Source organism: Netta rufina, assembly GCF_964035555.1.
Source record: "Netta rufina genome assembly, chromosome: 1".
Classification (NCBI taxonomy): Eukaryota; Metazoa; Chordata; class Aves; order Anseriformes; family Anatidae; genus Netta; species Netta rufina.
In genome coordinates, this window is record NC_140123.1 from 32279734 (window position 1) to 32294184 (window position 14451).

At 36.0% G+C, this 14451-nt stretch overlaps 1 protein-coding gene across 2 annotated transcripts in view; it reads right to left on the bottom strand.

Annotated features, from left to right (window-relative positions):
• The window catches only part of NAA16 (N-alpha-acetyltransferase 16, NatA auxiliary subunit), a 65328-nt gene that overhangs the window by 31720 nt on the left and 19157 nt on the right, over positions 1-14451 (bottom strand). The window contains exons 5-10 of one of the 2 annotated variants that reach the window (XM_084284831.1): positions 14115-14249; positions 7860-8013; positions 6649-6768; positions 4450-4545; positions 1373-1479; positions 973-1089 (exon numbers count right to left, since the gene is read on the bottom strand). In XM_084284831.1, coding sequence (XP_084140957.1) covers positions 1084-1089; positions 1373-1479; positions 4450-4545; positions 6649-6768; positions 7860-8013; positions 14115-14249 — 618 coding nt within the window. In that variant the 3' untranslated portion in view covers positions 973-1083. Of the gene's footprint in view, positions 1-972; positions 1090-1372; positions 1480-4449; positions 4546-6648; positions 6769-7859; positions 8014-14114; positions 14250-14451 lie in introns of those variants that run through there. The other variant, XM_084284830.1, reaches the window with a different exon arrangement.

Sequence of the window (14451 nt, forward strand, 5' to 3'; positions counted from 1 at the left end):
AAGAGAAAGTAGAGAAAACTCTTTTGCAGAAGTCAGCACTGCAGACAAATCCAAATAAATTTGGCAATTGAGGCTTTTGATTTTGCTTATTAGTTAATTTCTAGAATCAAGGTACTAGTTTGGGAAGTACTGATTTGATACACTGAAGATGAGTAGCAGCAACGCGCCTTTCCTGGCAAATCTGTCCCAAAACATGTTGGTAATCTTTTCACTCATCATGTCTAAAACAGGTGCTAAAATAGTCTTCCAAGCCAAATGAGTTTGTCTTTTACTTCTACATTTTCATACTTCAAATATCAGAGAGAAAACTTTTGCAGCAATGTTTCTCCTTCTGTCTAGCTATTCAGTGCTTTTTATTTTAAAAAAAATCTTGATGCAGTTTCAGAAGTTTACATGGAAAAATATGCATTAGCAATACGCACTGTAGAAAGGCTTGTACTGTACATGATACCAGAATTTATTAGAATTATGTCAACCCAGGAGACACACACAGTACAGATTACAATTCCCAAAAGTGTTTTGAAAAAAAATATTATTCACTCTGATCATCTCATGAATTTAAGTTCAATTAAAGGAATAGCAACTGCTGGTTGAAAAGCTGAATCATGTATTAAGGTTTTTCTTCCAGCTACAAAAGCTGCTCTTAACCAGTCATGAACTGATTAGAATACCAAGCGTTTGTACTGCTTGTAGCAAAAATGGAACATCTGAATAGACTGACCTTTACTTTTATTTGCTGCACAGTTTATTAGCTTGCTTTAGTTTGAAGATTAGTATTTTACTGTACATTACAAGAGCTTGGAACAAAGAACTAAAACTGAAATAACTGTTATAGTATGATACAATTTTGTCAAAACCGGGAGAACTTGGAAGAGCAAAAATTCAACACTAAGATTTATCCAGACACTGAAAGAGGAAACAAGCCTTCGTGGTAAATACTAATGTGTTGATGCAATTCAGAAATACATGTAGAATAGCCACGTGTGAGATACTTTAAAATCATGACTTCTGGTGACATCATAAACCATAAGTTGAAAGAATCTTGACACACTTGCATTTGGAGTACATAAACACATTTGCTGGTTATCTCTGATTTTCAAAAAAAAAAAAAAAAAAAAAGTAAATAAATCAGTGCATCCTGCATCAATCAGATTTCAAGCATTTTGACGTCAACTGTCTACAGAAGTTTCATTTCACAGATTAATTACCATCAAATGGTGAATATGCATACAACAAAATAGCATACCGAAGAAAAATGTTATGCAACAGTTATTTGAAAGTTACAGTGAAAACTATAAATAAACATTTAGGTAATCTTTTAAAAATTCAATACAGAATATTTCATTAAAACCAAACAAGTACTAAATTTTACCTTTTCTGGATTGTAATATAAAGATTTCAAAGTGGTAAACAAGGGTGGGCAGCCTTTACTGAAGTTAACCCTCAGGAACTTATCCATTAGTTCTCTAAATTTTTCACCTAGAAACAAAAGTGTATTTGGTTATATGTCAGTGATTGCAAGTGTCATATAAATATAAGCACTAATTGGTGTACAATTCTGGATAACAGAGTAACTGAAAAACTGCAGTTAAGGGTTTTCATCTCGCCTGTTATTTAAGAGTAGGTTGCAAATATGCCCTGGATTAAGAAAAAAAAAAATCAGAAAATAAAATGCTTGACTTCCTAGTGTTTAGGAGACTGCTGTCTAGAAGACATGGTAACAGTCTTTAAACCTGCAAAAGCTTCAAAAGAGGGCAAGGATTATCTGGTGGCTACCCAGGATGTAGCAAGGGGTATTTAAATAACCACTGAAGAAAATTATACTGAAAATTATACTGTTAAGACTAACCAAGGAGCGGATTACCTTGGAGATCTTTCAAAAGCTCCATCACTGGAAGTTTTTATGATATAGTTAGATAAATGTGTGCCAGGAATAGTACGTATAAAAGTTATCCATGCTTTGAGGAAGAAGGATGGATTAAATGAACCCTCTTCCTCTCCTGGAGTCTTTTTTTAGTCTCTGTACAGCAGCTTCTACTACCTGTGTACATGGGGGTCCACAAATTAACTAGAAGCACATGCTTTATTACAGGTGAATTAATTAAAACTTGTTTTCTCACACTACAGGAAACTGCCCTCCAACAAAAAAAATCCCAGTTTCTTCTGTCGCATTATTCTAATCTATATTCTCGGTGGAAAAATTGTAACTTTAAGCTTAGGCAACGAAGGTTCAATTTCTACTAAGTATGTGCTTATTTACAGAAAGCAGAACAGCTTTGAAAAAGCCTTAGAAACACACAAAACAATGAAGCACCCACCTATGACAAAGCCAAGCTCAGGGTCCACTTTCTAACAGATGCACCAGAGTCTTGGCCACATGAGCAGTGAATCTATAGCAACGTCAACAAATCTAAAACTGGATTGCCAGACTTTATTCCCTGATTAGTCTGAAAATTAACTATCATACCCAGCCTCCAAAAAGGTGGTTTCCAGGAAGATGAAGGACCTGGTCTGTATCAATTAAAGGATTACTGAGTTGGAGTGCCTGGCAAGGTCTGGAAAGGACCGTCCAATTAATGAAAGCCTGCAGTTTGGAGCACTCCACACCAATGCAAGATGAACAAGTGCTGGCTACAAGCAACTGGTCACTGGCCACTCAGGGACAGCAACCTCATTTAACCAAAAATTCTACCCTCTTGAAATTTGCAAATGTAATTCTACAACAGTTTGTTTCTACATCTCAACATTCTCATTATTAACTTTAGCCAACGAGACTTCTCACCTGCTCAATTTATAAACATGAGTCATTTGGGAAACCAATCTATCAGATGATTTTCCACAGGATGTCTTATTCATCCTGACTGATACAAGCTTACTGGATTAACAGAAACACAAGATTTAAATCAGGGAAATTCTTATTTATGAAACCTGCAGAAGGTAATTTACTGGGAGATTTTACTCAACTGATTTAAAAATGAATTATTTTGCTTTCATTTAAAGTTTGGTATTGCAGGAACAACTAATCCTTATTTAAATAGAAATAACTTTGGTAATGACTATTAGCCGTAAGACTACACTGTCAGATGTGAAGATAACCCAGAGCAAAACATACAATGAAAAAGGTCAACAACAGAACACTATTAATAAAGATATGCAAAATCATTTTGCAGGGTACTTGTTTGCTATGTATTAGTGCTTTTACTTTATAACAGAAGAAAAACAATTACTTGTCACGTAGCTTTTTAAACCTAGTTTAATGGTCTTAAAAATTTGTCTCTGTCTTCAAAAAAAAAAAACAAAAACCTGGGATTAAGTAAGGCACAAATGCTAATTTAAAGGCTAAATTTCTTATGAAGTCATTAGTCTTGTGATGGCACACAGAAGTGTATGCACAGACTCCTGAGCAACAACAGACAAGTACAAGTGTACTAGTCATGCTCTGCAGTATTTAGAAGGTACGACATAGGTAACGCTCAGTAAATGAACCAAACTAAAAGCTAACCTTAAGAAATTTAAAACATCAGCAGATACCATGGTAATTTACAGCTGAATTTAGAAATATCATGGCAGCCAAAACCCAAGTAGTGTAGTTTTCTACTGGAGTTATGGCACTTAAATAGCTATATTCTGAGCGTACGTTTTTAAGGCTTTTACTATTTTGTAAAATTTCGTCTCTTGTATTTTGGAAAAGCAGTTTTCTGTTTTAACAATATGTATATTCCCTCCATATTTGAGGATGTTTGTGCACTGTACTTCAGTACAGCTTGTAAAAGGACAAAGTCGCTGAAAAGAACTTAGTCATAAAATTAGAAATAAAACAACTCATGCTGCACACCTGCTTTTTGTTTCTATTATTAAATTTTCAGCACTAAATCCATGGATCTTGGCTTTAACAGTTCTAGATAAAAATAATGCACACCAGTTTATAAACAGATTCATAAAAAAATGGTGTTTTCTGATACATCACCAGGATACAAACTGTTAGGAAATTCTTCGGCCCTATGCTATCCAATTGCTATAAGCATATTTTACAACTGGCTTTAGTGGTTATAAATTAGAGTATAGGATAGCTCATATGTACATGCATGTATACATGGACACATACCCCAGCTATCTTCAGTGTACTATATTCCCTCCCTTAAAACTGATGACTTTTAACCAGCATGATGCCGAAGAAACACGGACAATGATTTCCCCCCAAGTTTGGACACCATTCTGTAGTGTAGTTTTGTCAACGAAGACACCATTATACAGTTGGTACCACCATATTAGAGTGCATGAACTTGTCTATCAAATCCTAAAACATCAATAATTTCGTCTATTCCAGGAAAAATAGATTTGTCTAATTTGTGTACACGTACAAATAGCTATTAAATGCACATTTAGCAGCCTGATAAAAAATTGAGAAAAAAAAAAGAACTATTATGGAACAGATATGCAACTTGTTACCTGAAACAAAGTTTAAAGGTAATCTTCTAGGTGAAACTGCTCTGGGATGCCTTTTACTAACTTCTTCATAAATCTGAAGCCTCTCTTCTAAAGTGCCTATTATCAGTAAATATAATAGATATAAGTAACAGATAAAAATCTATTCTTCTAAAGGTTTTAAAATGTTGAGAATTGTTAAATTTCTTACACAGTTTGGACTTCGAACAATTTTAACATTTCAAGTTAATTTTTTCCAATTCATCACAAACATTGTGAAACAGTGTATTGAAAACGCTAAGATGTAAGTACCAATATTAATCACTGTAAAGGTGAACTTCTAAAAGAAAATTATCTTTCAAGTTCAATGGAAAAGTACTAGCATTTGTTTTCTTTTAATTTAATTCTGTGCAGACCCATCCATACAGTAGTTTGACACTGATAGCTTCAAATAACTGTTTTTCGCTATGCAACTGTTTCAGACATCTATAAATCAGAAAAAAAGTATTTCTAAATTGTAGGTATACAAATGGCAAACTATACAAGAATGCCTTTATTTTAAGTCCTTGGTGACAGCAAACTTAGGGCACAACACTGCCAGTGGCACAAGAGTTGTTGATACCTTAACATTTAAATAGCTTTATTTTTGTTAAAGATTTTCTTCCCACTCCTCCCCTTTCCCCCATAATATGCTTTGGAGCTCCAATGTGGTTAGAATTTAAATAGAAGTAATCTGTTGTTTTGAAATGCCATTTTCACATAACTAGGATTGATTTTGCTTATGTATTTTCAAATTCATCAAGCAATTGAAATCAGACTGAATGTACAGATCAAGCCTATGGCACAACATATTTGCAATAAATATTTCTAGTTTCTTTTCTAAGAAAAATAATTTATCTTGTCTCTGAGCTCTGATATTGGGGAAGGGGGGGGAAATGTTACCCAGTGGCTCCAAGAGATGTGCAGTTCTAATAGTTACACTAAAATAATGTTTGATTGGAACTAAAGCATATAAAAAGCCTAATTGAAGTCACAAGTTGGAGCTCCAGAACTTACCATGGGGGAGGAAATAGTCCTAAGAACACCTAAAAAATAAAGTAGCATTATTAGTTTTATAAATTAGTACAGTTTTCTCTTCATAGAATTTTAATATGTCAAATAATCTACTGTATTGGTTCCTTGTTAAGAAATACACATTTGTATGAACACATTTTATCAAGCAGAATAATCAAAATCTTGGACAATTTATGTTGAGATACTAATCATGATCTTTAACTCTACAGATATACCAGGGAAAACATTCAAATGGCAACATTAGTCTCTGCATAAATGCAACAAACTAAATCATCTTAATTCCCCAATCACAAGGCGTATTTCCAGACATTAAACCCAAACTGTAAAACTTTCTAGAAGCTGGTTGAGGAATATAATTCGGATCTGTATCTACAAATAATATCCTGGTGGGCTTATGATTTATGATGTCATCAGAATTACTCCAATAAAGCTTCCACTAATTAGCGAACTGTGAAATACAAGGAATGTATTCCAGTGTTCAAGTAGACACTTAGTGAAGTTGCTATTGCAAAGTATTTAGTATAATATATATGTTTGCAATGTTGTAGGGTTGTTTGTGGGGTTTTTTTGTTTGTTTGTTTTAAATCCAATTGTGGTATTTTTCTGGAAAGATAGAACAGCAGTAACGTGACCTAGCATCGGAAAAAAAAACACAAACGTTTCATCACATTTATCAGCCTTTCTTCCAAAGAACAGTCAGCTTCTAAAAAAAGTTACATATCTTTACAAGTAAGTCTGAATTAGATGTTTATTTCCCTACATGACCATGGAAAGAGGTGCCGCCTAAACAAGTTTCAGAATGACAATTATGTTTTCTGGTGTATAATAATACTCTGCCAATCAGGTTGAGAGGAACAAATTGCAATTTGGTTTCCAAGTTCATGCATTGAAAGGAGAGGTTCTTCAAGCAAGCACACACACCAACAAATACCAGCTTTAGCTCCAATAATAAAAACACTTGCTGCTAATGTTTCACGCATACAAGTTAATGGACAATTTAAAAATGGATAAACATGATATCGTATTCAAGATTGAACAGTACATAATTTTATGCTGAGCAAACTTTTTCATCTAAAACTGTAATATACCAAACAGTGTTTTAAAGCATATTCTGTATTATACTTATTTCCAATGCGTATCTTAACTTACTAGGTTGTAGGGACTTTTCCAAGCCTTCATAATAATACCAGTTTTCTGCATTGCGCTCAATTAACTCTTTGTATACTTCACCAGCTTCTTTTAGTCTTCCCAACTTCAACAACATTTCACCTAAAAACAATGCAATAAAGAACTATGAATTATATGAGAAAACACGTAACTGGGCAGTGAAGTTCACAGAAAAGATATATAAAATTGGGTTCAGTCATACGCAGATATTGAAAAAGACTTTTTACAAAGGCATTTACTGTATATTATAATTGCTACTTGAAGTTACCATAGCTCAGCACAATTTGGAGCATTCAGCACCTGGGAAAACCAGTATTATTTATTTGACTTCACATGCATATTTAAACCAGCTATTGGGATTATTGCAAAGAAACAACAAATGCTTCCTTCCAGAGCTGTATAATATTGTGCTCAGCAATAAAAACTATGGGGAAGGTTTTGGGGGCAAATGGTCATCTGTTTCTGGGAAGCAGTGAGTGTTTGCCTTTGTATTATTATTTCTTCCTCTTCCCTTAAGTTGTCTTTATCTCAACCCGTAAGTTTTTCCACTTTTTCTCTACCTATAGATATTCTCTCCTGCCTGATAGGGGGGGCTGCAAGGCAAGGGGGTGAATGAGCAGCTGTGTGGCACTGAGCTGCTGAGCAGGGTCAACCCAGCGCAACTGCACAAGCAAAGAGCAGCTGAAGAATACACATTACGTTACACTACATGACCGTGTATTCAGAACTCAGTCCTTCAAACCCAGAGAGCACTGTGGGTTGTTTTTAATGAAAAAAGTCAACTTCAGTACTCACTGAGGGCAGGTAATACAGATAAATGGACTAGAAAGCTTAAGAAGGAAACAACAATTTGATACTTGGAATCAGTGTTTGTACTACAAACATCATGTTCTTCATTAGATTAAAACTGGGTTATATTAGTTTTTATTTATAAAAAGCTAATGTTGTATACACTAATATAATCACCTCTGAGATCTCCTCTGTTCCTCTGTCAACCCAAGTTAAGCTACCCACATCCACTATCCACTTTAATAGCAAAAGTTATTGAGCCCAAAATTGTAAATATTGTGTTACCAGTTCCCCTATATTAGTTGTCTCAAATAATTTAAAGATTTCACATTAACACTTCACCACATCTGAGCCTGTAGCGAAAGTTTAGAACAAAATTGGCTGAGGAAAGAAGGAGGACTTACCTTTGATTTCTTCTACTATTAATTTATCACATATTTGCTTTTCATATGTTTCTATATGTTCTAAAGACTCCTGAAATAGATCCGCCTCTCTCATCACTTGATTTTGATATAGAATCAGTTCACTATATTCATAATCTATTTTATTTGGAGGAATCTAGGGGAGAACAAAAAAGCAATAGATTAGTTAACTTATGCCATCTACCTGTACTTCAGCTTTATGCAACATGATAGAATACAGGATTGAGTAAATGGAAAGTAGCAAGTCTATTCACATACCTACCCAAGCATTCAAAATTGTAAAGTTCCTAATATTCCCAATCAAATTGAATTCACTCCGGATATCCAATGTTAGAGAATAGTTTCAGAAATTCCTGTATTTCACTTTTCTCTACCACTGTGGCCAGGTAATTAAAAACAGAATCCTTGCCTTCCCTCGTACAATTCAATCAGGTTTGCAGAGATGTCAGTAATCTCATTCCTTCTGAAGGACTCAGGTACTCCACAATCATTTTGACCTAAGTTTGGTAGCAGGCTGCTGGGATATCACAATACTGCATTTCAATACACCAAAAATTTGGGATCAAACTCTTTCCAAAGAGCAGCAAACTGTCTAAACACTGGCCACAGCTTGACAACTGGGATTTTTCCAGCCAGAAAATCTCCACTATTTCTCTCTAACCAAATACTCTCTGTACTAGACTCCAATCCCCTTGAAAGTACAGTGCACAAGCAATGCAAAGAGTGTTTTTAAACAACAGATAATTCTTGAGGTCTGCTGCCAGTAGCATGGAAAATTATCAGCAGGCTATGGTAGAACTAGTATGCCATCCAACTTTCCACTGATACATCGGCCACTGAAATAGGATGACATATTGAAACGCGTTCCCTTCTAGGGAAAACTCCTTCAAGTGTACTCAGGCAGTGAAAAGTCTTCCCAGAGTCATCACGATCATTTCATTGCAAGGGCTCTTCACTACTATACACAGAAGCCACTTGAATCACAAATAAACTGCAAAAATTTCAGAGACCAAATACAGGAGCTACGGACAAGGCCCAGCAGATCTATACAACAGTTGATGATAATGAAATTGTAGAAGACAGAACAGTTACAGTCTAAATGTGTTGTTTTTTTTTTCTGTAATAAAAATAGATAAGAGGCAGCTGAGCTTGATAAATGGTTACTGATTTTCTTTCCCATGACACTACATACTCTGTTTCTTCCTGAGCAAGCAACACTTGTAAGTCACACTGGTCACCAAATGGTTGACTATTACTTTGCTGTTCCCTGGGTAAAGCTTTTCCACTGTCTTCTTGAAAGAACTAAGTCACATAATAAACAATAACAAAGACATTTAAGTAGTTAAAATTAACATTCATATTAAATAAATATTGTCCTAAATTACTACGTCCAGCTCTTCTGTAAGTACAGATCCATTTTGAGATTTGACATTGCTGTTTACATACTCCTTGAATTTTCAGAGGCAGCTTTTACAGTATTGTATGTTTTTAAGAAGGAAGATTCCCTTGTTGAAAGAAAGACTCTGAAACACACCGTAAGTAAATAACACGTAAAGAAGTGTATATTTGACAACAAACATCAGTTCGGGGGCTGAAAGTAACAGCATTCAAATGCTGGTTTTTTAATTTATTTATTTTTAATTGTTGAAGAAGCAAACGATGGCTAATGGAACAAACAAGATCAGACCATGTACATCCTCGAGTCAGCAGCTAGCAAGAGATACTTGATTAAGAGAAGAGTAGGGTATTTCCTCCATCTGCATTTCCATTTCTGTTGCTACCTTGGCTCAATTTTATCCATATTAAACATCAGAAATTGCTAACAAAAACGTTGTTCCCTGGAAAGCATTAACTGCTTCACAGACCTGACACATGCAACAGGAGTTAAGCCCTCAAGCGTGCCTTCCTGCTTCGCATTACTGCAACACCACAGAACCAAAGCTGCTGAGCACCATTTCAATTCCTCCTTCTCCTTCATTTTCTTTCTATAAATATTGTCCCTTTCTATGCAATGCACTTACGCTTAAGTTTCTCAAGTAGGACAGCTTTTCGACATCTCATGAATTATTTGTAGGCCTTCAAAATATAAAGAAATTACCCCAACAACCTTAAAAAATAACCGAGGACAAGAAGCAGATGCCAGTTAGCCTCTTCTGGCCTGGCAGGACTGACATAAAAGAAATGGTGAAATGCCAAAGAGTCATATGAACTCCCTCTTGCATATAGGGCAAATCCAACAGGAAGATGCTGTGCTCACTGTCCCTCTCAGAGCAATTTTAAGAGTACTTTTGGAAAAGCTCCTTTCTAGAGAGAATTTGGAAATCTAATCAGGTTAATGATCACTTACACATGCAATTCATCAGCAGACAAACAGCTTGTGTTCAAACAGTTCCTGATCGGAATAATTAGGTTGTCTTAAAAATAACAGACTCCATAAAAAGCCTCCCCACACACCATTGTAATTGCTGCACATCTTTACTCCTCCCTCCCCCCAGAAGAGTTATGTCTTGTACACGAGATGTCCAACTTTCTCTTCAACTCAATTCAGCTGTTTCAGAAGAAATTTCTCCTCCTGGACCAGAAGAAAAATCAATTTTACAACTGTAGATGCCCTGGCATAACTGTCACTGGAAGAATGTGACAAGATGCAGCCAAAACATACCTAAGAGCAGAACCCCAAAACTCCACAGGCTTTCTGTCCATATCTGTAACTGTGGGCCTGATGCAGAAATTAGGAATAAAATAAAAATTAAGAATAAAAATTTTGCTCTGGAAAAGAAGAAAGGAAAAATGGGACATGCAACAGTAAAACAAATTGCGTAATTGTTTTACACCTCGGTTCCTAAAACTCTGATTCTGAGCTGACTCTTAAATCATCTGATTTAATTTGTACAGCACAGGCTGTCATATTTCCTGCAGTGATTTCTGCATTCAACCTCATAACCTGTTTTTGACTGAAATATTGTGCATCTGGCTAATTTACAGCTTCCAGATGGCAGGCAGCATTGATCTAGATCTTGAAAGACTAGGAGACAGAAAATTCACCATTCCCAACGATAACTCAACCATTAGAATAAAACTGTCAGTGGCAAAAAGTGATGTAGCATTTCAATTTGTTGTTCAGTTTCCAGCTATTACTTGTCCTTGTTTCTCCTTTCTAAGCAATCTTCTTAGCTATCATTCTTCCCCAAAATCAGTATTTAAACTGTACTAGAATCACTTTTTCTTTTCCTGCTTGCAGGAAACAAATGGAATCTCCACCTTTCACTAAACAGCATTTTCTCCAGTCCTTTATTCTTTCCATGTTGTTTTTTTCTATTTTTTTTTAAGAAAAAGATAATCAGAAAATCTTGGTCTCTCAGTAATCAGTGCTCTATAGAGAAAATTGCCCATTTCTTCTCAGAAATAGGGTTTTTTTCTGCTTTTCACCCAGAAGCCTGCCCTGAGGGACAATTTTACAGTAAGCTAAACCCATCTAACCGCAGCCTGGATCAACAGAGGCAGCTCACTTCCCTCTATTATTCCCCTTCCTTTCCCCTCTCACCTCACAGTTGTTCAGTTCAGCCAATCAATCCTCCAAAACAGTGATTATATTTCTGTCACTTGGGCTTCCTGAGCCAGCCCTCCGCGAGCTGAGCAGTGCTGCCCAAGGAAGCAGTGGGAGCACACAGGACGTCACAGTGCTGCTTCTGGCAACAGCTCTAGTTGGGCTAGCTCAGTTATTGTGTAATACTGCACCTTAACATACTCACCTACAATCACTAAAACGTCAGCTCCTTGATCTTTTTCTTAGTTTTTACCGCTTGGTTTTGGCTGTGTTAATTCACATCTGAATGGACAGAGCTGCCTGAGTAATCCAAGTGAATGATAATGATCCCCCTACAGTGCCATTATTTACCACTTATTATGGCAGCAGCATTTTACGTAACATTTTATGCTTCTTTGTTCATTAATCAAAAAGGGGAAATGCTTTGAAGCCTAATACAAGTTACCATAAAACTCCCCCAAAGCATCAGCTTGCTCAGGATTCCCATGTACTAGTGACTTGGAAACCCTTGAATTTTTCAACCCTTCCTTTTAAACACTGAATACCAGCACCATTTTTATCAAAGCGACGTGCAATATTCCATCAAGTCATAAGAGTTCATCTATTAAGTTTGAGTGAATACAAACTACAGGGCAAGAAGGGAGATTTGGCAAGTAAAGCAAGCAAGATGTACATCTCCTCAGATTCAGGAATAGATTGGGCTCAACCGTTTTAAGTACGAGACTGTTAAACATCCAGGGACTGCACAAACAGCACATTTGGGAACTACTGTGGAAGAGTCAAAACATGGCAAAATTGAACTGTGATTTTCCTCGTGCTATCCCAACCATTCTGGACCCAAAACAATTTTCACTTCCAGCAGCTGCACTCTGTGTGAGCCCGCACATCTCAGTGAGCTCGCAGAGCAAAGCACAAAAGCACAAGGCACAAAACTTTATTTGAAAGAGAAGTGGAAACTTATGTGGTCACCTTTATTTTTGATGTTTTTTGGGGGAAGTCACAATACCTTACATAACTTCACCTACTAATTTCAGAAAAGAGGAAAGGCTTGACCTAACTGATTTTCTATACATTCACATAGTCTAACACTCATGGTATATTTCTCTCCTCAAGTGCTTAAACAGCTTTTCTGCTGTTTCCCTGTGATCAGTATAATGCTGAGCAACAGCTGAACAGTTCGCGTTGTTTGTATCATTCAAGCACAAACCCTTGTCTTACGGAAATTTCCCAAATGTTTCCAGTCTTACTAAAAAATGGCATCAGAGCCAGAGAACTTCTCAGAATTTATTTATTTATTTATTTTAAAGACTGTGGTAACTTCAACAGACTCAACTGATTTAACATTTATCTACGGCAGATGGTATTTGAATCTGTCTCACTAGACTGAAGAGTGTATCACCGTGACTGCCCCCAGACCAGCATATTCACACACAATCTTTTAGAGAAGACAACAACATGAGCAGCATCACTTCCGTTCTCTCCAACGAGCCAACACAACTGTTAAGCCCTCCAGGTCCTTAAGAGAGCCTCACTTTCTGACAGTCCATCATTTGCAGCATCCCGTCTATTATATATAATTTCTAATTACAACATCAAACTCAGCTAGGGCTCTGCTGATTCATGCAAGAACCATAACTTTGGCTATCAAATTCATAAGAGATGACCCAGTTTATTGGTTTTGGCTTTCAAGCTACACATCCCTGGCTTACAATGTCTTATATTGTCTTATATTTGACCACATTATACACAATCAAGACACAAACACTCTTAGCAACTACTAACTTGCTTTTCCCAAGTTATTCCACTTCTGGCAGCATGATAAAATCTCAAATGCAATTATCTTAGACAAGATGCAACATTTTTGTTCAAAAAAACCCACAACAATAATCACAATCTATAGATCAGGTAGTGTTTTAGTACCTGTGCATGATATTTCCAGCACATCTACCAAGTTGAAGACCCCTGTAAACATGTTTTTTCTTCCTATGTTAGAGAATATCTAATTCATCCACCATTACGTTAATTCAGACTTCGTAACTCCAAGTTACCAATAACAGAAGTGAATGGGACCTCTTTAAAAAAATGTTATACTTGGGGATTTTAGTATGGTATCATTTGATGTATTCCAACAAGTTTCAGTAACACCAGATCTTCTCAAACGTAAGAATTTCTAACTCTGCTTTCATGCAGCTCTGACACCAAGCACTGATTTTAAGTGAATAATATACAGATGCAAACAAAATTAAGAAGTTTATTTTTGTGTTCTTTGTAGAGGTGTAACGATACCCACATTATGGTAGGAGATGGTAAGAGGGCATATATGCACAAATCCAATATTAAACAGTATTTTCTGAAGTTTTAACTACTGTAAAGGGAAAGCATCATCACCGGTTTTCTTTTAGCTAAAAGTCTCACAGACTTCAAGTTACTCAGTTATTCCACATCAGTCTACCCTTACTTCTTCAACCCTAACAGCTTATTGCCAGGGAACAAGTGATCCTGTATAATTTGCATCAGCTGCTAGCTCCTGAGAGAGATTTCCAGGAGCTAAATGTTCATAGAAGAAAACTCCACAAATAACAGAAATGTCTTCCTCATTAGTTCTTCCTAATTACGAAGAACTAATTCTTCAGACTGTCTCTTATACCTAAAGTGTTTTTGTTTTTTTTTTTTAGAATAGGATGTCTTACCTGTTGGGTTTTCCTAAACTCTTCAAGTAGTTTTAAGGCCATATCATAATCTTTAAGTAAATGGTATGCAATTGCATATCCAATCCAGGAAGCCCGTTGTGTGGGGCGCAGCTGAAGTAGCTGGTATCTTGTCTCCTTGAGTAAAAGGAAAGCCATTTGAAAAAAAAAAAAAAAAAAAAAAAAAAAGAAAAAGATGTTAAGAGTTACTACATCATTACCACGGTCTATCACCGCTACAGCTAACAATTTAAAAGATCTTTGAAAAGCTCTGAACTAGACTATTTTTTAAATTCTAACAGCATATGGAAAAGAAGCATGTTTCTGTCATAAAAGTTCA